This window comes from Pteropus alecto, unplaced genomic scaffold (genome assembly GCF_000325575.1).
Source record: "Pteropus alecto unplaced genomic scaffold, ASM32557v1 scaffold110, whole genome shotgun sequence".
Classification (NCBI taxonomy): domain Eukaryota; kingdom Metazoa; phylum Chordata; class Mammalia; order Chiroptera; family Pteropodidae; genus Pteropus; species Pteropus alecto.
The window spans coordinates 10,782,932-10,804,328 of NW_006431920.1; the positions used below are offsets into that span (position 1 = coordinate 10,782,932).

Consider the following 21,397-nt stretch of genomic DNA (forward strand, 5'->3'; position numbering starts at 1 on the left):
TTTACAACTCTGTAGAGGGCACTATAGTAATAGTGTTAAACCCATTTTCCAGGTGGAGAAACTGAGGCATAGTGAGGTGAAGTGGTCAGTGCGGGTCTTTGGTGGGCATGAGCTGGTGGCTGAGGCCCCAGAGAACAGGACTGTGACCTGCTATGTTCCCAGCAGGCAGGTCTCCTGGTGAATTCCTCTGAAGCCAGAAGAGTCGAAGGGAGGGGTGGGGGAGTGCAGAGGGAGTACTCTGAGTCAGCAGCCAGCAGCCTGCTGCCCATCTAGGGCTGGCCGTGCTCTCCCTGATTCACCCTTTGGTCTGGGGAAGGACTTGTTTTTCTGGCTTGGCTTCCAGGAAGGAGGGAGGGGCAAAGCAGGCTGGCTAGGCAAAGGGCAGGCCCCATGTAGCTGGGCTCCTCAGGTAAGTCCCAGGATCCCAGTCTGTTAGGGCTGGAATGAGCTCAGAAATCATCTGGTCCACTCAGATCATTTCACAGAGGCTCTCCCTGAGGAGGCAATAGGGCCGGGTCCTGGTGACACTGGTGGCTCAGCTGGAGCTTCTGATCACAGGGCCTTTCTTGGGCTGTGTTCAGCCTATTCACCTGTGGATTTACCATCTGGATGATCACCATCAGATGGGTCTGGGGTGCCGAGATGATGATAATGACAGATAACCCGACTCCAAAGGTGACTTGCTTGTCCCTCTTCCTGAAAAAAGGCTACCTTTCTTTTGGTGGAGTTAAAAGGGGGGTGTTTTGGAAGGGGTGGGTAGAGGGGTATAGGGAGAAGGAGCCTCTTGCCTTAGGGGAGGAAACCCCAGTTTTTCCTTTTTAAAAAGTCTATTAAGGAGATTCACATATTATAAATACTTATGAATATTTTCCTACCCTTACATAAACCCAAAACATTTTAAAAAACAGTATCTCTGTTTCTTAAAGTCACAACACTCAGTTTTTAGTCTTCTCCTGTTCTCTTTGCTCCCCACTTTCTCAGGCCACTGCTCCACTGTGCTGGACCTCTGAGAGTCTGCCTCTGAGACCCTTGTTTGCTGTGTCATACCCTCACTGTCTCGGATGTCTTTATTTCTGACTTGACACATTCTTGCTGTTCTGGTCCATTTACTCTGGAAAGATGAAGGACAGTTTTCCTCAAAATAACCCATTTAGAGATCTGGCCTGTTATTCAATCCCTCCTCCCCTACCTTCCCTGCCACCTTCAGCCCTGTCTGAATTATCCCAGTATAAGAGAGAAGAGATAAGCCAGTCCTTTACCTGATCCCTGAACTGTGCAGCATGCCCTAAAAAGAGAAGCTGGTTCATCTTTCTTTCCAGCAGAGGCTCTGAGGCTGCCTGCTGACCTGGATCTGGATCCAGGATCTCTCAGATCCTAAAGGTCTGCCCCTTGGGAGATGCTCTAAGGGGAGGTGGTGGCCTTGTCAAGGGGCCCAGATTCTGTCAGGGTTTGTCCCTAATAGAGGCCTTCGAAGGACCTGCTTCTTACCTCTTCTCAGGCCCCTATCTCTGCCACCTCTGAGGGAAACACTAGGCCCGAAAGACATTTATTGGGCTGAAGAGGCATAAAGAACACAGCATTAAACACACACACACACACCATAATATAGAGGACACATACCTAGGACCCTGAAGGCCTTGATTCTGAGGGTGTCGTTAACTTGCTAGTTCTGTGACCCCGGGGAATTACTTTACTGTCCTGGGCCTTGATTCCCTTATCTGAACTTTGCATTTGGGCTGTACAACTGGAGGTCCCTTCTTATTCTATTGCTGGGGTTCCTTCCTCCTTCCCCTGGCTGCGGGGCTCTTCCTACTACAGAGAAGGTACTGACTGAACCTTGTGGCATGAATACTCGGTGATCTGTCTTCCCCGCTAGCCTCTGCCCCTGGTGGGGAGACAGGCAGGAATCACAGGGATACCAGAGACCCTGGAATTCAAAATGTGTGTCTCCCAGGGTCTTTGGGGCCCTGCAAGCACTATCCACTCCCTGGCAGGGCCATGGAACAGTGGCAGTGATAGACTGCCACACACCCATCTGACACGCCTGGGCTGTTATTTGAAGGAACTAGAAAGTCCTGTCTCAGGCCTGCCCTTTTGTGCCACCTCCTGGCTCTGGTGGCCAGCCCCATGCACCCACTCCCCCACACCTCTCAGGCGTCCCCTGACTCAGCCTGTCACTGACCATGGGGCCCTCAGCCCTCCCCCTCTGGGCCTCCTGGCTGCAGCCCTGGGGCTAGCTTGTTGTCCTCAGCCTCCTCCCCCACCCTTCCCTCTGGGCCTTGCCTCCTCCCCAGTTCTGCCATTCAGGCCTTACACTCTGGCCAGCTGCTATGGGGGCTGGGCTAACTCCCAGCTGGCCCTGTGATTCACCAGGAGGCTTTGCTGGGCCATCAGGCTTCTTCCCTGGTCACTAGGAGACTTTCTTAAATGAGCACAGAGAAGTTCCCCAGGCCCCCTGCTCCTCTTTCATCCTCCTGATGCCAGTGACCCCTCTGGGCTCCTGCACTAAATCACCCCCCTGCCCCCGACCCCCCCCTTTCCTATGGCTAGAACATGCACAATAAGAAGGGCTTTGGACAGAAAGCTGGTGGAGGGCAAGAGGCAGGGGCTGATCTGGTGGGGCAGGGAGTGCTGTGGGGATGGGGAGGACGGCCTGTGGGCAGAGAATGACATGCCACGATTGAGAGAAAATATGAGAGTTTCCTTCCACGGAGACAGCTTAGACTGGGGCTAAGCTGGGCCTGGGCACTCACGACTGCTTTTCTTGTCTCCCATTCCAGGTCCCAGCAGCTGGGGTCTCCCCTCAGCCCTTGAGTGACCATGTCCAACCCCAGCGCCCCACCTCCGTATGAGGACCGCAACCCCCTGTACCCTGGCTCTCCACCCCAGGGGGGCTATGGGCAGCCGTCTGTCCTGCCTGGCGGGTACCCTGCCTACCCTGCCTACCCACAGCCTGGCTACGGTCACCCTGCTGGATACCCACAACCTATGCCCCCCATCCACCCAATGCCCATGAACTACGGTGAGTCCCTGAAGGGTGGCTCAGGGGGTGGGTGGAAGAACACATGCAACACATGAGGCCATCTCCTTTCTTTTCAACTTCCTGTTTTGTTCGTTGTTTTTTTTTTTTTCATCTCTTCATTTTCCATTTTCATTAACTCCCTACTTTTCCCCTCACACCTACCTCTCCCCAACTACCTGCGACTGCCTTTTTCCTCAGCACCTAGCCCCCCTGGACCACTTGCTAGCCCCTTTATTCAGCAGGGAGACCGAGTCCATAAGACACACACCAGAACTTACATACCACATGAGAAAGTGGCTGGGTGAAGTAATTAATTACTTCAGAGCGGTTACCTTAAGAGGCCATTCCTGCCTCGCCCAGATTACACTTTTCCTTTGCAACATAAAGCACATTTTTTTTTTTAAACTCGGTGCTGACAAGTCATCCTTTAAGGTAACATCTTATTTTTGCAAACATCCAGAAGTCATCTGGATGTTTGGTACATGCCATGGCAAGTCAGATGCTCTAGTCAGAAATGAGATGAGATTAGAAGGCAGTGAGACTTTTCCCGAACAGCTCACATGTGGACTTTCAAAGCAGTTCCCAGGAGGCATGCAGGATTTGAGGCCCTGTAGCACCTCTGGAGCCCTGGAGCAGACTTTCAAAGCAGTTCCCAGGAGGCATGCAGGGAACATTTGAGGCCCTGTAGCACCTCTGGAGCCCTGGAGCACAGCCAGTGCCTATCTGGCCGTGCTTGTCTGTTCTGGTGCGAACATTAGAGCATCAGTCACGTTTCCAGTCCTGCCTTGCCCTGTGAACATGCACCCCTGACACACCTGTTTTCTCTGAGTCTGAATATTGGCCTGACGTAGATCACAGTCTTCATACTCTTCTCTGCCCTCCACACACATACCGTGTTTTTATCTCCCTTTTCCCTTGCTCTGACTCCCAGCTCCTCTGGCTGATGCTCCCAAGCCATATACTATTTGCCTGGCTTCCTCATTAGATCAGGACCTCTTTGTTCATACGCCATAGAGCCCAGGTGTGGGCTGGGCACCCTCAATGAATGCATGGTATACTACTTGCCTGGCTTCCTCATTAGATCAGGACCTCTTGCTTCCTCATTAGATCAAGACCTCTTTGTTCATACGCCATAGAACCCAGGTGTGGGCTGGGCACCCTCAATGAATGCATGCTGATGGAATGGCTCTAACATAAGCCCCTTTGTGACAGGGGCACATGGCTCCATATGGTGCCCAGGCCTGCTCTGGGTCACTGCGGACCTGGCTTAGGCAGGGAGTTCAAGTTATAACACTTGTCTTTTGGCTGAAGATACCTCAGACTCTGAGACAATATCATGGATGCATTGGGATTGAGGCCACATGTTCCAAATCCTCAGTTGGTCATATGTGATCTGTCCCCAGGCCCAGGCTATGATGGGGAGGAGAGAGCAGTGAGTGACAACTTTGGGCCTGGAGATTGGGATGACAGGAAAGTCCGACACACCTTCATCCGAAAGGTGAGATCTAGGCTGGGAGGCAGGTGTACCTGGGCCCCTTGGGCTGTGGAATGAGGGCGTTGGGAGGCACTATTAGCCCCGGGGTACTCATTCCCATGGGAATATGCTGCTGCCCCTTCCAGGTTCTCTCTGCCATGCATTCTTCTGACCGCACTTCCCCACTGTTTTGTTCCTCTCCATGACCCGGTTTTGGGGTGAGGGCAGATTCAATCTGGGAGAATCTCGGCAGGCTCCGCCGTGTTCTGCCCTTCCTAGACTTCTTTCTCTTGTTTGACTATAAGCAACTCGAAGGCAGAAAGGCTCACATTCATAGCCTCCCTCCCTCCCTGGCTCATGGATGCATAGCACCTGCTCAGAGTAGATAAGATACCTGGCAGATGTCGGCCTGAATTGCTGCAAATGCGGAGGCCACACATGGTTGTGCAGTGAGGCAGAGAAGCAAGCAGTCAACAGGCTGGATGTCAGGAAGGGGGCATGTCAAGGAGAGCAGGAGGTGGGGGGTCAGCTCTGAGGTGTGTCTAGTACCTGAGCCAGGGTCCTCACTGGGGGTGGCCTCTGCCTGGCTGCAGCTAGGGAGGGCTCTCGAGTGAAAACAGAGTAGATCCTTCAAAATGAAGGAGCCTCTCCCTACCACTAATAGACAGGGGAGGAGGAGAGTCGTTTGGGCTCCTTGGTCTGGCGGGGCTGGCTGCTTCCCGGGGAGAGGCCAGGGGTGTGGGATGGTGACCCGTCTGTGTTCCAGGTTTACACCATCATCTCTATCCAGCTGCTCATCACGGTGGCCATCATCGCTATCTTCACCTTTGTGTGAGTCTCTAGCCTCTCTGCCCTTCTCTTACCAGCTCTAGGGTTCTGGGCTGGGCCCGGGGCTCTGGGGCACCCGCCAGGAGATGGGGTGGGCCCTTTACTCAGATGGACTGGAAGAAGAGTTGGATGCGGGTGATTAGAGGAGATGGCCGTGACTTCTCTCTTGTCCTCTCCTGCTCCACAGGAAGCCAGTCAGTGAGTTCGTGAGGAGAAATGTGGCTGTCTACTACGCATCCTAGTGAGTCTGTGCTCCTCCCTGCTTGGGGCAGGGAGAGGAGGGGTGACAATTGACTGGCTTTTCTCAGGGCAAGGATCAAACACTTTTTCAGAGGGGCCCTCCAAGTTGCCCCCGTGTTGGGAAGTATGGGTGCGTGCCACCAAATGAGGTGTAACAGCAGCACAGAATTCCCAAGAGCGGGGGTGGGGAAGTGGTGGCAACACGCATACAGCAAAATGGTCCCCATGTTGTTAGCTTGTCTGCTAATGGCCAACTTCACCCTCCTTCTTGGCCAGACCCCTTGTTACAGAGGATCTCAGTGCCCTTGGCTGGGGTAATCTGGTCCTACTAGGTAGCCTCCCCCCAGACTTCCAAACAGCTCTGTGAGCCTCCCACCTGCTGGCCTGGTGAGTGCTGCCAGGCCAGGTCAGGAGGGGTTGAGAAGCAGACAGGGCCTATGGACTACTTCCTGTCTCTTTCTCCCCAGTGCTGTCTTCCTGGCTACCTACCTGACTCTTGCCTGCTGCCAGGGACCCAGGTAAGCCTCTTATACAATGAGAAGGGATGGCAGTGGGTAGAAGTTGGGTCAAATATTTGGGAAGAAACGGGATTCCTAATAGCAACTGAGTGAAGACTTAAAAGCAGTAATGATGATGATAGCAGCTACTTTCAGGTATGTACAAAGTACCTTGCCTGTGTGGAACCGATTTAGCTATGTAGCTATTATTCTTGTAGCAGCCCTGCAAGATACGCAGCATTTTAACCATTTAACAAATAGGAAGAACCCAAGGCTCAGAGGGGCTGAGTAACTTTTTCAGTTACAGAAATAGTCAGTGTAAGAGCTGCAAACAAATCCAGGTCTTTGTGGCTCCACAGCCCAGGTCTGTCCTATTGCCCCATGTTGTTGGTGTTGCATAGGACCACCTGAGCAGGTACCAAAGGCCAAACTCGTCTCCCCTCTCTCAAGTCAAGGCCTAATTCTCTAGGCACACAAGTCAAGAACTTCCTTCTGCTAAAGGAGCCTCTGATACCTGGCTGGCCCCAAGTCACGTAATCATGGTTTCTTTCCCTTCAGACGCCGTTTCCCATGGAACATCATCCTGCTGACCCTCTTCGTAAGTCTGGAAGGGTGGAGGGGGTGTTTGGAGATGGTGTGAGGGATGGTTGGTCCCAGGGAAGGGATAGGGATGCCACTGTGGAAGATGTCTGGCTCCCTCTCTCACTTTATCCTGACTTCTGCCTTGGTTTCCTCGGTGGCTGCCTCTTTCTTCCTCAGTCACCTTTACCCCCAGCTCTGACACTCCACCGTGGCCGTGCCTCTCTTAAGTGTTTCATACTTGTTTTTTTCCTCTCCTCAGACTCTTGCTCTGGGCTTCATGACTGGCACCATTTCCAGGTACACTCAGGGACAAACCATGACACTCTTGGGAAGTGTGTGCTATAGGGGAGTGGGGCATCTCTGGGCTGGCAGTCATCTGCATGGGAGATTCTGGGCAGGGTCCTTCTGGAAATGGTGGTTTTCAGGTCAATCATATATGGCTTATGCCTCTGGCCTCTCTTAACCCCTTCTCTTCAGTATGTATCAAACCAAAGCTGTCATCATCGCGATGATCATCACTGCTGTGGTGTCCATTTCAGTCACCGTCTTCTGCTTCCAGACCAAGGTGAGGGCAGGGGGTCCCTTCTGTGGCCATTCCACTCCCTTAAGGACCGGCACCAGGGCAGACCTGGGAGAGACCAGATCCCTAGACCCAAGATTTCTCTTAGAGACCCTAATCCCTGTCCTTTCATAGCTACACCTACAAAACTATTTCCTGTGTCTGTCCTTAGAATGTCATTGTCACTTCCATGTCCCCCAGAAGGCAGCACTGGTCCTCCCTGGTTGGGGGAGGCAGGGCCATTCTGGTTGGGTTGCTAGTTGTGGCACTTGTCTGACAGGTGCCACTTTCTTCCTTCTCGGCAGGTGGACTTCACCTCGTGCACAGGCCTCTTTTGTGTCCTGGGAATTGTGATGATGGTGACTGGGATTGTCACCGCCATTGTGCTGTCCTTCAAATATGTGAGTGTCCTGGGAGAGCTGGGGTCAGTGAACGGAGTGCTCAGAGACTTTCTGTATAATGAGTGTAGCAGGCCCCACTGGCCTCTGGGCAGGCTCTGACTTCCAGAACGTTTTAACTGGCCAGCAAAGGTGCCAGTGCTGAAGCCCCATCCTTTGGGTTAGGGTTTATAGCCTCTTCAGTGACAGAAGGCCCCGGGAGCCATAGCACTTGAGGCCTTGGACAGACGGCACCATGGAATTCCTGTGGGAAGCAGTGGGTGAGATCTGTCTGATAGCTGAGACCAGGTTCTAGGAGGCGGACTGGGAGAGGAACCCAGAGGACCAAGAAGATGGGCCAGGGTGGAAAGAACTTCAGGGGTCACTGTATCCAACTCCTTTTTTATTCCAGTTGGGAGCGAGCGTGAGGCCTCTAGGCTGAGGAGAGCCTCATGGCAGGGAGTGGAGAACAGCGCTGGAGGGGGAGTACAAGGACTGTCTGCCCACTTGACCGTGGGCTGGCCCTGCCCTTCTGCGGACAGGCACCTGGAAGGCTGTTGAGCAGGGCTGCCCTGGGGGTGCTCTCTGATTCTGATGTTCATCACAGCGAGTGGGGGGCTTCCCTTCCAGCCCTCTTCTTCAGTCTGTCCCTCCCAAGCTGGACTGCAAGAACCACTGTCCTGAAGGATGACCATGACTGAGGGAAAGGGGACAGGGCTCTTTGACCGGTGCCTGCCTAGGCCTGCCCCTCCCAGAGCTATAATTCAACCACCTTCTTTTTCTCAGAAGTACATACCTCTGTACCTTAACTCACGCCGGAGATTGGTTTTTATATGGCCATTGGAGGATGCACTGTGTTTTCTCTGCCAAGTATGTTACCCCTCTTAATTTCTTCCAGGTTCTGGAAGGCAGAGGTAGTCCTTTCATGTACGTAGCCTCCTGGATCTGCCCACTCGATGGCAGAATCCCAGGGGAAGATGGTCTTGAGGGCCTGCCTTGGTCTACACTTTGCTAAGATTTCTAACACTATCCCTGTTCCCTCTCCCCAGATTTACTGGCTCCATATGGTCTATGCTGCTCTGGGGGCCATTTGTTTCACCTTGGTAAGTAAGGCCCTGCCCCTAATGGGAAGGGGAGTTGAGGGGATGGAGGCGAGGAACTGAATGGGTAGAGTACGAATTTAGGCTGTGTGGGAGGAAGGGAGTGTGGCTACATGTACCCTTTCTTCTCCCTGCTGTCAAGGGGTCCCACTGATTTTCTAGGCATTCCCTCCTCTTGTTCACTCACCAGGCCACACTGTAGAGACAGTGCGTCTCTCTCTCCTTCTAGACAGTGAACTGCTTGAGGGTAGAGACGTGTCCTGCCGTTCATTAATGTGTCCCTTAAGCACACTGCATGGCACGGAGGATCTGGGGACAGATCTGCTGACCAGAAATGAGCTCTGGCACTGTGCCCCTGGGTCCTCACTTGTGCCTCCCGTATCCCTGCAGTTCCTGGCTTATGACACGCAGCTGGTCCTGGGGAACCGGAAGCACACCATCAGCCCGGAGGACTACATCACTGGTGCCCTGCAGATCTACACAGACATCATCTACATCTTCACCTTTGTGCTGCAGCTGGTGGGGAGTCGTGATTAAGGAGTGCCCCCAGTTCCACTCTACCCTGGGCTCTCCCTTCTCCAGAGGGCTGGGCCCTGTGATGGGGGTCTGGGCCTCAGACTTTTTCCTTCCCCTCAAGTAATATGCCCAGTTTCCTTTCTGTCCTGGGGTGAGCGGCCTCTGGCTGTGGATGTGTGGGTACCTCCTGGTGGGGCTTGAGGAACTAGAGACTAACTCTTGCCCTTGGTGGACCTGGCAGGGACTAGGATGAAGATGTGCCTTCTCCCTCTACCATGTGGCAATAAATTCTTCTTAACAGCTAGGGTTGGAGCTGGGAGGGATGAAAAGAGCCTATAAAATAGCTAACAGGGGATATGAGAGGTAGAAGTGACTTCAAGGTGATGAGGTTTCCCCTCTCACATCTGCTATAGGCTTCTGGGCTAGGTAGCTAGAGCTGTTTCCTTCCCTTGACCCCCAACAGAGCCAAAGAGCTTTGTCCCCAGCCTCCTGGACTCATAGGCCATTATTCTGCATTCTTTTGGCAAACCTTGGCACTTCCCAGCTCAGGAAGGTAGAAGAGATCTGTGCCTGTGGGTCCCCGCTCCTTTAACCCCTCTTCTTTTGATGGCATGTATATACTGTTTATCTGGGGTGGGGTGGGGGTGGGGTGAGGAAGAGGAAGAGGAGAGTGAGCAAAGTTGAGCACAGGGGCCAATACAGAGCAGCATCTACCCTGGGCTTCCTCAAGGCCGTGGTGGTGGCAGGGAGAGCAGGCCGTTTGTAGCCATGTAGTCCCCATTCTCCAAAGCTGCCTGGGGCCTCTCTGGTGCTTGAGAGCCCCAATCAGAGGGATCTCTTGCTTCCTGTGCTCAGGCTGCTCAAGGCGGAAAGTGAGGGGCAAAGGTCAGGAGAGGGGTGATTTGTAGGACTGGAAGTGTGGCCAGGAAGTAACCAGGATGAAGAGACTGGATTGGGGGCAGGGGAAAATGCCTTGGAGTTGCCCCCTGGGATGAGAGATGTGGAAGCCTACTGTGGCATCCATGGAAGCTTCTGTGTTCTTTCCTTCTGCTAACCTGGGGAGGGCCCTGAGAGGAAGGGGACTTCTCCTCAGTTTGTTCTTAACTCTCGCTGGAGACTTTAGACTCAAACCCCGTTTCTCCAGCCAGCTACTGCTTTCTTCCCGACACCAAGTGCCTCAAGCTGGAATGGGGAAGAGGGACAAAGCATCACTCTATTGGGTGGGGTGGAAACCGAATTAGCCCATATATAATTAGAACTTCTCTATTAGTCCTTGGTCCTAAGTACATCACAAAAAAGACCTAACTAGAAATGTAATAAAGTTTTATGTTTAGAAGTTAAAAGCCTGTGTGGCTCTGGTTTTCTTCACTTTAAGGTGTCAACTCTGGGAATATCTGGTCTGGCTCTACCTGAGGCATCCACTTCCTACCTTTGTATTCTGGCTTGCTATCTTCCACCTTTTCTAAGATAACCAAATACTTTTGCCCTGGTGCTTCCTGGTGATGATGCGACAGGCTGGTGAAAGCTCACCCTGTATTACTGGGTCTGGCAGGGACCACTCAGAGCAATAGCACATGATCTTTTCTGCATCATGGACCCTTTAAAAAAGCTCATGAGAGCTACGAACTCTCTTCCCCACACAGCTGTGTGTGTACACACAATTTCACAGTTGGGGTGGGAGAGATGGACCACAGGTTTAGGTTTAGAACCCTTGCTTTAGAAATCACTAGTCCAAAACTTCTTACAAACAAGGAAACTGAGGCCTAGAGAGGTTGAGTCAGTTGGACTCAGATATGAGGAATGGTGCTTTATTTTCTTCCACACCCTCAATATCCTCTTTGATTCTTTCTATTATTTGTTCAAAGCTGAGAGAGACCCCACCCTCCTGGCCAGCAGCTCTGAGGGCTTGGTCCCCAGTGCCTGAGCCTAGGCTTGTTGCTTAAGTCTCTGTGGTTTCAAGCTGTGAACACTGAATGCTTCTGTGACAGGGTGCACACAGGAGTAACCAACCCCGCCCTCTGCCCCTCCCCTCCCAAGGGACTCAAAAACCCAGTCCTGGTTCCTTTCCACTCAAACACTGGATAACTTTATTTGCCTTTGGCTGGTTTCTCAGAGGAGGGGAGGAGAGGGGAAGAGAGGGATGGGACTGGCAGCAGCATGGGCTTCACGCGCCCTCTGGTGGCCCTCAGAGGCAAGAACCAGAACTGCAGCCAAACCCAAAGGACTTCATAGTCTGAAGACCACAGTCAATACAGTCTAGGGGAGGGCTGCTGTGTTCCTCAGGTCTGCACACTGGACCCAGCTTCAGGAGATGGGGCATGTTGGGAGGAGGCCCTGAACCTCTGGCTCTCATACTCGCCCGTGTTGGATGCCCGCATGTTCTGCCGAGCCTTCATCTGCTTCAAACGGTCCTTGTCCACTTCCCGCTTGGTGAGGATGAAGAGGAGGATACCACAGGGGAAGCCGATGGCCCTAGGGGTGGGGAGATGTGCACGGGGTTTGGGGAGGGGCCACGCCTGAGCCAGAGGAACTGGGGGAAATCTCATTCCAACTTCATTGATCTCATGAACACTGCAATACCTCTTGTGTCTGTCTATTCAGCCTCCACGCTGGCTGCTGGAGGGCCCCATGAAAATCAGATCCTGCCGCTGCCCTGCTTAAAACCCCGTAACATCTCTCCATCACTTCCCAGCCAAGTCCAAACTCCTAGACATGGCACAAAAGGCCCGGTATGGTTGGGTCTCTGCGCATCTCTTCAATCCCTTCCCCTGTAGCCTGACACCTCTCACCGTAAGCCCTGCAATCTTGTTATACAGCCTGTGCATGATTAAAAAAAAATTTCCCTATCAAAATTTTGGCAAAGGTTCCCTCTGCCTAAACTGTCCCACATCCTCTCCTAGACTCTCCTTCTTTTTTCCTTTTTCTCTTCAGTTTCCCTTTCTTCATCTGAGTAACTGCTATTTGGGAGGCACCCTGCTGTGGGGGAAAGGGCATGGAGTCACAAGACCTGGTGAGAACCCCAGCTCTGAGCCTTAGTTCTCTCATCTGTGAAATGGGGATGTAATATTTATCAGAAAGACTAAAACATTACACTGTAAAGTCCTGGAACACCTAAGGTGCTGAAAACAAAGCTTAATTTTCCTCTCCTTTCCCTTTAATACTGATCCATAGTATGTATTAAGGTCAGAGTCAGATCCAAATAATGTATGACATACTGAACACCTTCTAGGTGAGACCTCAATTGGGGCTCACCCCAAGCTCCCAAAAGAGGATGAGGCCTGAGACCCAAATTTGAATCAAATTAGCTCAGCTTACTCCACAGAAAACCCACCGTCTCTCCAATTCCACATTCTTTCCCACCTCCCCTGTCCCATTCCTCTGAGATTCCAGTCCTTGCAACCAGCAATTCTGTCCCCTTGGATTAAGCTCACCACCTGAAACTTAAGAGAAGTTTCTGGCTCCTACCCTCCCCTGGTGCCACTCCCAACTGGTGGGCAAAGGGTTAGTTAAAACTCACCAGGCTAGTTCCACAGCTTTCATGGGGTTCTTGCCTCTCTTTCTGGGAATGTATTCCAGCTCAGGAGATAGGGGCTCAGGCTCTTCCTTGCACTCTGAGGAGCTGTGGCTTTGCAGTGCCCGGGTCCTGTTCTGAGCTTTGTTAGCTGTGGCTCCTGAGAGAATCCCTGTGGATGAAGATCATGAAGGTCAGTAAAAGGATGAGGACAAAGCGTGGGGAGGAGTGGTTGAGATCTGAGGAAGGGAAGTGACTGCAGTGGAGTAACAAGTGCCAGGAGAATCCAAACAGAAATGGGAACATCACCATCGATCGAGGTGACACCTTTGGAAGCCACTTCCACGTCACTGTGGGCTCATCACCCTGGAGCCAGGAAAGCAAGCTTCGCTGTTCTTCAAATCCTCAGAAGACAGGATAACAAGGACTGCAGTGGGACTCACATGAGACGTATGAGGCAATTCCGAGAAAATGTTTTCAAACTGCAGAATGTTAGCACTGGAAGGGGGCTTAAAGCTCCGTCCCCTCGTTTTATAGAAGAGGAAACTGAAGCCCAAAGAAAGGAGCTGCTTCATCCAAGGTCAAACTGCTAATTATCCGGGGCTAGAACCCAAGCCTCCAGAAGCTCAGGGTTCTTTCCTCTGCACTGCGGTGAGTGTGAAACACCTGGAACACGGGAGTCTAAGAGGCTTACTTGGGGCTCCCTCTCGCAGCAAAACCCCAGAGGTGTTGTGTAACCCAAAAGCAGAGGGATGGACTGGGTGACCTCTAGAGACCATCCTTTGCCCCCAGATTCTTTAAGATCCTGCAAAAGGGTGCGAGCAGGAATCGAACACTCTGACCTCCTGCTCTCCCCGGGCGGGATGTGAAAAAAAGGGGATTCCCCTATAGTTCTGCCCTCCCCGGGGTCCCTCTCCTTACCCCGGAGAACGCGGGCATTTCTCGCCCCCCGGCCCTTCAGCGCCGTAGCAGCTACCACCGCCGCCATGTTCAGATCCCACCCCCCTTTGCCGCGCTCCCTGTCGGGAATTGTAGTTTGCGTAAGGGGCCTCCCCCGCTCCTTTCGTCCCGCCTACAGACCAGAAACTACATCTTCCAGAAGCCCGCGGAGCGGACAGGGGAGAACTACTCTTCCCAGGAGACCCGGAGTCGCGCACGCTCGCTTGTTTCGCTCCTGTCGGGGGCGGAGTCAGGCCGGGCGGAGTTTGGATTCTCCCCGCCACGCCCGGCTCCCATCTCTGCCCTGTGATTGGTGAATAAGCTAGCCAACCCCCTTCCCTACTGGCCGAGCGGCCGTCGCTCTTGCTGTCGGGGAGTCGCCTACGCCTACTTCCTCTCCGGGAGGAGGGGCTCGAGTTCCGCGTCGTCGCGCAGAGCTGACTCTGGGAGGCGTTTGGGCCCAGAGAAGTGGATCGGCCGCTTGCGCCGCATGGAGTCCGAATCGGAAAGCGGGGCCGCTGCTGACACCCCACCACTGGAGACCCTAAGCTTCCATGGTGATGAAGAGATTATCGAGGTGGTAGAACTGGATCCTGGTCCCCCGGACCCGGGTGAGAATTGGTGGTCCTCAGGCCATGGGACAGAAGGCGCGCACCCCTAGCCTCTGACCCCTGCTTCTCCCCCCGCCCCTCCACGCTCCACCGGTCATTCCTACCGACCTCCTTCGCCTTTCTCCCTCCCCCCACCACACTTAGTTCTCAGGCCTGGCCGGGGTAGGGGTTCCCTTGACGCCTCCCCCGGCCCTTCCCCTCACACACCCCCCTTCCCGTCATCCCCTTGGTCCTCCCTTTCCACACAGTCGTAGGCCAACTCCAGGTATTCAGACCTATCCCCTGTCCCACGCGCCCCCTCCTCCCTGCTGCATCTCGCCCCCGCTTCGTCCTATCCGTCTGGCCTCACCTTACCCTCTTGCCACATGACCCACCCCAGCCCCAGGCCTCCCCACACTATACCCATTCCTCTTACTGTTTGCCGAGCCCCATCTTTTAACCCTCTCTCCAAAGCAGATGATCTAGCCCAAGAAATGGAAGACGTAGACTTCGAGGAAGAGGAAGAAGAGGAAGAGGGCAACGAGGAGGGCTGGGTTCTGGAACCCCAGGAAGGGGTGGTAGGCAGCATGGAGGGCCCAGACGATAGCGAGGTCACCTTTGCATTGCACTCAGGTAGGTCTCTGAAGAGATCCATGGTAAACTCAGTCCAGGCAGGCATTGGAGCATTGCATATCTTCTGTGTACAGAGCATTATGAGGGATGCAGAGGAAGGAAATTACCCACCTTGCCCTGGAGGAGCTCACAGGTAGGGGTAGTATGAGGGAATTGGCTCCTGGGGTTTGCTGAGAAACCTGGGTTCAAATTCTGCTTCTGCTACTTAACAGTTTGATAAACTTATGTTTATCAGCCTTTCTGGGTCTTAGTTTTCTTTTAAAAAGTTACCTTGGTGTAAATTAGATGTTGTAGTCTTTTTTTGAACATATTTTATAAAATTTTTAAATGCTGGCTCTTAATAAGGGACCGATAACATGATGCTCTTTCCTCCCTGTTTGTACCTAGCCTGGTGGCATCTCATGCTAAGAGCTGTAAGCCTTGCACATGTGCCCTTAGTGTAGGGTGGTGAAGGGAGCAGCACTGTAGGGGCATCTGCCCTGGAGAAGGACTTGGAGCTTGGCAAGCTTGGGGAGGGATTTCTCCAACAGCCTGATGCTTGAAACTTAGAAAAACTTGGATGCACTCTTCTTTTCCAGGAGGAGACATGTTGCTTTGGGTGGAAGGGGGTGGGCTTCCTGCAGGTCTCAAAGGACAGAACCTTAGTGGGAGCCCTATTTTCTTACTTGTGGAATTTCTTTTGGGACAGCATCTGTGTTCTGTGTGAGCCTGGACCCCAAGACCAATACCCTGGCAGTGACAGGGGGCGAAGATGACAAAGCTTTCGTGTGGAGGCTCAGTGATGGGGAGCTGCTCTTTGAATGTGCAGGTGAGGGGGCCTAGGTGTGGTTGTGTCCCTTTGGAGGTCTTAGGTGGCTAGCCTGCAGTGGTTGTACACCAGCTGCCATTTATTGACCTCCATTTTGTCAGCTCTGTGCTGGGCCTGAGGACCCCAAAGAAGAAGAATATAGTCCATTATGGACATAGGAGAGAGAGGCACTGATTGGGTAAGGGAGTCTGAGAAAGGCCTGAGAAAATGCGATGCAGGCTGGCGTAGGAGTGTTTGGGCAGAGGGGAGGATGTAGGTATCCTAGGCAGAGGTGTAGAGTGAACAAAAAGGTAAGTAAGACATAGGCCTGGGCTAAGCGAGGTTGTGGGGGGCAGCACTGTCTTCCCTGGGGAGACCTGGGCACATTGGTTCCTGCAGCAGCAGTGAGTTTGGTTACCTGTTAGGTTGGAGCCTGCCCTTCCTTTTTTCACAGCTGGTCTTTTCAGGGGCCAGATACCTGGATCATGTGCCCCCAGCACTAGGTGCCCTGATGTTTTCTTTCTGCTCACTTTTCCTTGAAGGCCATAAGGACTCTGTGACTTGTGCTGGTTTCAGCCATGACTCTACCCTAGTGGCCACAGGGGACATGAGTGGCCTCTTGAAAGTGTGGCAAGTGGACACCAAAGAGGAGGTCTGGTCCTTTGAAGCAGGAGATCTGGAGGTGAGATCATCAAATTGGGATTCAGCTCTGGGGGGCTTTGGGTAGGGGGCGAGAGCTTGGGGGTCCAGTCCCACCTTTACCAGACCAAGCCATCACTGAGCTAGTGCACTCTCAAGGTATGGCGAGAGTGTCTGTGCCTGTTACCTAGAATGTCCCCGCTGACTCAGAAGCAGGGAGACCTTGGTGGGGCTCATGAGGCAGGCTCTTAGGTGGGATAGAGTGACAGGCCTCTCTGCTGACCCTTCCTTTCTGCCCAGTGGATGGAGTGGCACCCTCGGGCACCTGTCCTTCTGGCGGGCACTGCCGATGGCAACACCTGGATGTGGAAGGTCCCGAATGGCGATTGCAAGACCTTCCAGGGCCCCAACTGCCCAGCCACCTGTGGCCGAGTCCTCCCTGATGGTGAGAGCAGCTCCCCTGAGTGTCCTTTCCTGAGTGCAGAGAGGTTGGACACAGGGTTACGTGCCCCTTAGGCTCCCTCGTGGGCCACAGCCGGCAAACCCTGAGCCTGCCAGGCCCAGCGCAGCTCCCCGTTTCCCTCTCTGAACTGGGTCTCCTCTGCTGGTCCTTGGGCAGTGTCTGTTCCCTCACTTTCTTGTCTCCCTCCCTCGCTCTTTCATCCCCTCGCTGGGTGTGTCTGAGTGTATCGTCTGTTCTTTCTTTGTGCCTCCCGCCCTTTAGGGAAGAGAGCCGTGGTTGGCTATGAAGATGGCACCATCAGGATTTGGGACCTGAAGCAGGGAAACCCTATCCACGTACTAAAAGGTGTCAAAAGTGGGGGCAGTGTTACCCTGGGCCTTTGTAGAGAAGGGGCTGAGACCTGGGGCAGGACTCAGAGGGGACAGGGTGAAGTCTGATTTATGCCCCTACTCCATCCTAGGGACTGAAGGTCACCAGGGCCCTCTGACTTGTGTAGCCACCAACCAGGATGGCAGCCTGGTTCTAACCGGCTCCGTGGATTGCCAGGCCAAGTTGGTCAGTGCTACCACCGGCAAGGTGAGTGGGACCTGGAGCCTCGCTGTGGAACCCTCCACTTTTGCCTCTTCTTCCCTTTTCTTATTCTTCACTTAACAGCCTTCTTTCCGTAGCAGAGGACCAAGTTTCCATGCTCCTCTCTGATCCTTTCCTCTGTCTCCTAGGTGGTGGGTGTTTTCAGGCCTGAGACTGTGGCCTCCCAGCCCAACCTGGGAGAAGGGGAGGAGAGCGAGTCTAACTCAGTGGAGTCCTTGGGCTTCTGCAGCGTGTGAGTGTGAGCCAGGGCCTCGGCCTGGAAACAGGAGGGGCTAGGGGTGAAGAGAGCTTAGGGAGGGGCCTGGGTTTGAGGGACCAGGAAGGAGTGAAGGGCACTTGAGCCCTGATCCCTCGATGGGCTCTGTGCTGCTCTCTTCTACCCAGGATGCCTCTGGCAGCTGTCGGCTACCTGGATGGGACCTTGGCCATCTATGACCTGTCTACGCAGACCCTTAGGCACCAGTGTCAGCACCAGGTACAGGCAGCCTTGAGCCACGGCCATGGCCATGGTCTTGGGGAAGCCCAGATCTTTGGGAGCATCTACCCCAGACCTGGCTCCCGTTTGGTCCTTCTCTGTGGCCCATCCTCCCTCCCTCCCTCTCTACCCTGCTTCCTCCATGGGAGTTGGGAGCAGATGCCTCTCATCTCTCCCGCCCCTGACCTCCACCCTGCTTGTTGCACCCTGGTGCAGTCGGGCATTGTGCAGCTGCTGTGGGAGGCAGGCACCGCCGTGGTTTACACTTGCAGCCTGGATGGCATCGTGCGCCTCTGGGACGCTCGGACTGGCCGTCTGCTGACTGACTACCGGGGCCACACAGCCGAGATCCTGGACTTTGCCCTCAGCAAGTAAGTGAATTGGGCAAGGGCTGGGGTCTCTGTATTTAGAAGGTGGGAATAGCACGTGGGGGGCCACAGGAACCTGGGGGTGTGGGAGGGGCTTCCTGAGGGAAGCTGGGACCCAACGCTAGGTGTCTGCTTGCGAGGCAGGAGTGCTGGGAAGCCTGAGGGGGTCGAGTGACTGTGACCTAGGTCTCCCACTTCAGTCATGACTCTGAGGGGTGGGAGTGCTCCCCCGTGCTGTGGCTCTTCTCTCATCCCCTCACTGGTTGCTGCCTTCAAGTGTGTTCACTCAACGTGGGTGTGTCAGCCTAGTGCCAGGCACTAAGGGTCTAGAATTGAGGCGCCGGAGGAGACCACATGGGGTCCCCTGGGCAGTGGGCTTGGGCCTGGGCCCCAGGTCCCCCAGTCCCTTTGACATGTGCTTTCTGTCCACAGAGATGCCTCCCTGGTGGTGACCACATCAGGAGACCACAAAGCAAAAGTATTTTGTGTCCAGAGACCTGACCGCTAGTGGCTGCAGCCTCTGCTTTGTGTCTGGTGTCGAGGGGTGAAGGGAGACCCCTCACCAGCAGAGGCAGCAGGAGGGTATGAGGGAAGAGGAGGGGAGGGGCCTCGGGCTACTTTCCAACCCCTTCACACTGATTTGCCCCTTCTGTCCCTTTCTTCTCTTAAAAGACCGCCCTCTGCCCCTCCCCCCCTCACCCAGACCTGGTGGATTCCTCAGAGGGAGGTTCACACCTCTTTCTCTTTCACTTTCCTTTGCTGGCGTGAGTCATGGGGTACTATTTGTATGTGGGCAGTAGGTCTTCGAGGTGCCCGTCCTTTCCCTTCCCAAATCTCTGGGGACGGAAAGGAGGAAGAGAGATTAGTTACAGATTTTAAAAATGTAAATAAAATATACTTCCCAGAGACAGTATCTGTGTGGAATTTGTGGCAGCCGGACCTGAGGAGGAAGCAGTGAGGGGCATGCCAGGGTGAGGCCCCACCTCCCAATCTGCTGGCTTTCCAGCTCAGCTCACCCTCTGCCGATGGCATGGCCTCGCCTACAGTGGCCGGCCTATCCAGGGTTGGACTCTCCCTCGATGCCCATCTGGCTTTAGGTTCTTTCCACAGCTGTTCTACCTGCCTCTCTCTTTCTGCAATATGGAATGAGATACCAATAAACTGGGCCAGAGGAGCTTTATTTGGCCAGGGTGGGGTAAAAAGGGGCAGGGTCTCTGATCCAGGGGTGTGGGGACAAGTGCAGGTGGGTTTGGTGGCCGAGATGGATGGATGCTTCTAGTAGGAGTGAGCAGAGGTCCTTCCCCTAGTTCAAGTCCAGGTCCATGCTGCTTTGGCTGCTGGTGCAGTATGCAGTGCTGGGGCCAGGACTGCCCGGAGAGGCTCTTCGCCGCAGCATCTGTAGCCACCTTTGGGCAGCTGCCCTCCAGGGAGCTGTGTAGCGCTGATCACCTAGCCCCATGGCTACGGGCACAGCTGCTGCACTGGCACTGCCCAGTGAGGTGAGGGACAACAGTGTTCCAGGTCCCAGTGGTGGACGCTGCTCATAGGCCAGGACTGAGAGGAGCAGGGTGATCACATAGGGCCCCCAGCACAGCCCAAAGAGCAGCGTGGCTCCAGCCTGTGCCCTTGCTTGCCTCCAGGTCAGGGCCCGGGCCAGGGCTGAGGGTGCCCCTCGGCATACTGCCCGCTCCAGCCTGCAGATGTCCTGCAATTGGCGGTGGGCAGCGGCCAACACGCAGGCTGAGAGAAGGGCGGCGGCACCCACAGCAGGCAGCAGCAGCCCGTAGACTTCCAGGTAGAGGTAGGGGGCTGGGAAGACAGCCTGGGAGCTGCAGTTGGCCCCAGGAGCCCAGTGGTTCCACCCTAGAGCGGGCAGGCTGGCAAAGAGCAGGGGTGAGGCCCAGGTGAGGAACAGGGCCAGCCGAGTGCTCCCACGGGGCTGCAGAGGTCGCAGCACTGCCATGTAGCGTTCCCTGTGCACCAGCAACAGGTTGGCGAGCAGGGAGAGGAAGGAGAAGTTGGGAGACAAGTAGAAGAAGAGACAGGACCAGTAGCCTCGGCGGCTCTGGCTCCACAGGCCTGGCAGCGCAGGCAATGCCAGACCTGTGAGCAACCCGGCCAGCAGCAGGCTCAGGAAGAAGCAGCCAGCAGGTGGGCTGCGCAAGTGGCGGTTCCCAGCGATGCCCACGGCCAGGAGCAGGTTGGCCATGACGATGAGACTTGCCAGGACCAGGGAGAGCTCCACGGTCCCCTCGGGAACAGCACTGGGCACCTCCTGGGTGCTGTTGGGTGTCATCTTGGGACTAGGGACAGGGGAGGCCTGGAGCAATTGCTGGCATGCCTGGATGGAAGACGGGGTGACCAGAGTTAGGGTGGGGCTGCAGGTCACTGTCTTTTTGGTGGAGACTGCACATTAATCTAGAGGTTGCAGACCAGTGGACTGTAGGCCATATCCTGTTTGCTGATACACACTTTTTTTTTTTAAATTAATGGCAATTAACATTTACATAATTTCTATTTTGCATTTCTCTTAAGAAATGTGTGGCAGCATGTATGTCCTGTATGGGGTAGTGACCAGCTGGAGCAAAGCAGCAGCTGCCTTTGGAGAGGTCCCTGCAGTCCCCATCAGGCCACTTCACCCATTTCTGTTATCTGTCTGGTCCCTTCTGGGCAGCTATGTTTAATGCCTGTTTAGTCTGAAAGGTGGATACACCCAGCCCCAAAGCATCTTGTTTATCTTTGCCCCCACCCACCGAAGACTCCAAATAAGCCAGCAGAGGATAGGGTCTGGCTGGTTTGTAGTGTCCTCTGGCTAGCCACAGTGGAGATTCTCCTTTGGGCTGGGGCTGGGGCCAGGTGCCAAGATGCAGAGGGGTCCCTGTCTTCAGATGCTTAAAGCTTGGTTGGCACCAGGGCATTAAGGATTGGGGGTGAGGGGCGGGCAGGAGTGAGTCAGAAGCGGGGCTCGCTGAGCACTCGAGTTATTGAGGAGGCCAGGAAAATGGATTGCGGCAATGGGGGCAGGGTGCCCTGTCCCTCGCACACCTCCCCCCATTCGCCCTTATAGCCCGTTGGTTACAGCTCAGTGAGCAGCCTCCGGGTAGGACTTCCAGCCCATAAACTTGACTCTTCCGGACACTACACTAGCAACAGGGCCCTTCCAGGGAACTAGAGGGAGAGGAGTTGCTGGGGGTGGGGGTGGGGAG

At 54.3% G+C, this 21,397-nt stretch overlaps 4 protein-coding genes across 5 annotated transcripts in view; 2 read left to right on the forward strand and 2 right to left on the reverse strand.

The window, feature by feature from the left end:
• Nucleotides 1-627: 627 nt before the first annotated feature.
• Nucleotides 628-10,538, forward strand: TMBIM1 (transmembrane BAX inhibitor motif containing 1). Its single transcript, XM_025043294.1, is given in 13 exon segments — nucleotides 628-675; nucleotides 2,781-2,834; nucleotides 2,836-3,022; nucleotides 4,426-4,520; nucleotides 5,263-5,327; nucleotides 5,512-5,565; nucleotides 6,032-6,082; nucleotides 6,620-6,659; nucleotides 6,903-6,940; nucleotides 7,121-7,208; nucleotides 7,508-7,603; nucleotides 8,629-8,682; nucleotides 9,070-10,538. Coding segments are annotated over 13 exon segments (1,002 nt in total). The 5' UTR covers nucleotides 628-642; the 3' UTR covers nucleotides 9,217-10,538.
• Nucleotides 10,539-11,254: 716 nt separating this feature from the next.
• Nucleotides 11,255-13,832, reverse strand: LOC102887226 (probable hydrolase PNKD). The gene is made up of 3 exons (XM_006906729.2): nucleotides 13,628-13,832; nucleotides 12,713-12,878; nucleotides 11,255-11,667 (listed from the first exon to the last, which is right to left on the reverse strand). The coding sequence occupies exons 1-3, from the start codon at nucleotides 13,692-13,694 to the stop codon at nucleotides 11,475-11,477; spliced, it is 426 nt and encodes a 141-aa protein (XP_006906791.1). The 5' UTR covers nucleotides 13,695-13,832; the 3' UTR covers nucleotides 11,255-11,474.
• A 184-nt stretch (nucleotides 13,833-14,016) lies between these two features.
• AAMP (angio associated migratory cell protein) lies at nucleotides 14,017-19,097 on the forward strand. 2 transcript variants are annotated; one of them, XM_006906731.2, is made up of 11 exons: nucleotides 14,017-14,256; nucleotides 14,710-14,868; nucleotides 15,557-15,676; nucleotides 16,198-16,337; nucleotides 16,595-16,739; nucleotides 17,019-17,102; nucleotides 17,218-17,333; nucleotides 17,477-17,580; nucleotides 17,733-17,823; nucleotides 18,040-18,194; nucleotides 18,624-19,097. In XM_006906731.2, exons 1-11 carry the CDS (start codon nucleotides 14,136-14,138, stop codon nucleotides 18,697-18,699), a joined length of 1,311 nt encoding a protein of 436 aa, XP_006906793.1. In that variant the 5' UTR covers nucleotides 14,017-14,135; the 3' UTR covers nucleotides 18,700-19,097. The 2 variants fall into 2 exon arrangements, with proteins under 2 accessions (XP_006906793.1, XP_006906792.1); XM_006906730.2 differs by having other exon boundaries at nucleotides 14,713-14,868.
• Nucleotides 19,098-19,348: 251 nt separating this feature from the next.
• GPBAR1 (G protein-coupled bile acid receptor 1) overlaps nucleotides 19,349-21,397 on the reverse strand; it is a 9,581-nt gene continuing 7,532 nt past the window's right edge. Inside the window, exon 2 of the mRNA XM_006906732.3 lies at nucleotides 19,349-20,532. Within this exon, the coding sequence (XP_006906794.1) occupies nucleotides 19,495-20,487 (993 nt within the window). The 5' untranslated portion in view covers nucleotides 20,488-20,532 and the 3' untranslated portion in view covers nucleotides 19,349-19,494. The remainder of the gene's footprint in view (nucleotides 20,533-21,397) is intronic.

Excerpts from the sequence above, each read along its gene's own strand:
- LOC102887226 (XM_006906729.2), bottom strand. The coding sequence starts at position 13,694 with ATGGCGGCGGTGGTAGCTGCTACGGCGCTGAAGGGCCGGGGGGCGAGA. Across the intron at positions 12,879-13,627 it reads AAATGCCCGCGTTCTCCGGG|GGATTCTCTCAGGAGCCACA; the intron begins GTAAGGAGAGGG and ends CTTCATCCACAG. Across the intron at positions 11,668-12,712 it reads AAAGCTGTGGAACTAGCCTG|GGCCATCGGCTTCCCCTGTG; the intron begins GTGAGTTTTAAC and ends CCCCACCCCTAG.
- AAMP (XM_006906731.2), top strand. The coding sequence starts at position 14,136 with ATGGAGTCCGAATCGGAAAGCGGGGCCGCTGCTGACACCCCACCACTG. Across the intron at positions 16,338-16,594 it reads TTGAAGCAGGAGATCTGGAG|TGGATGGAGTGGCACCCTCG; the intron begins GTGAGATCATCA and ends CTTTCTGCCCAG. Across the intron at positions 17,824-18,039 it reads GGCACCAGTGTCAGCACCAG|TCGGGCATTGTGCAGCTGCT; the intron begins GTACAGGCAGCC and ends ACCCTGGTGCAG.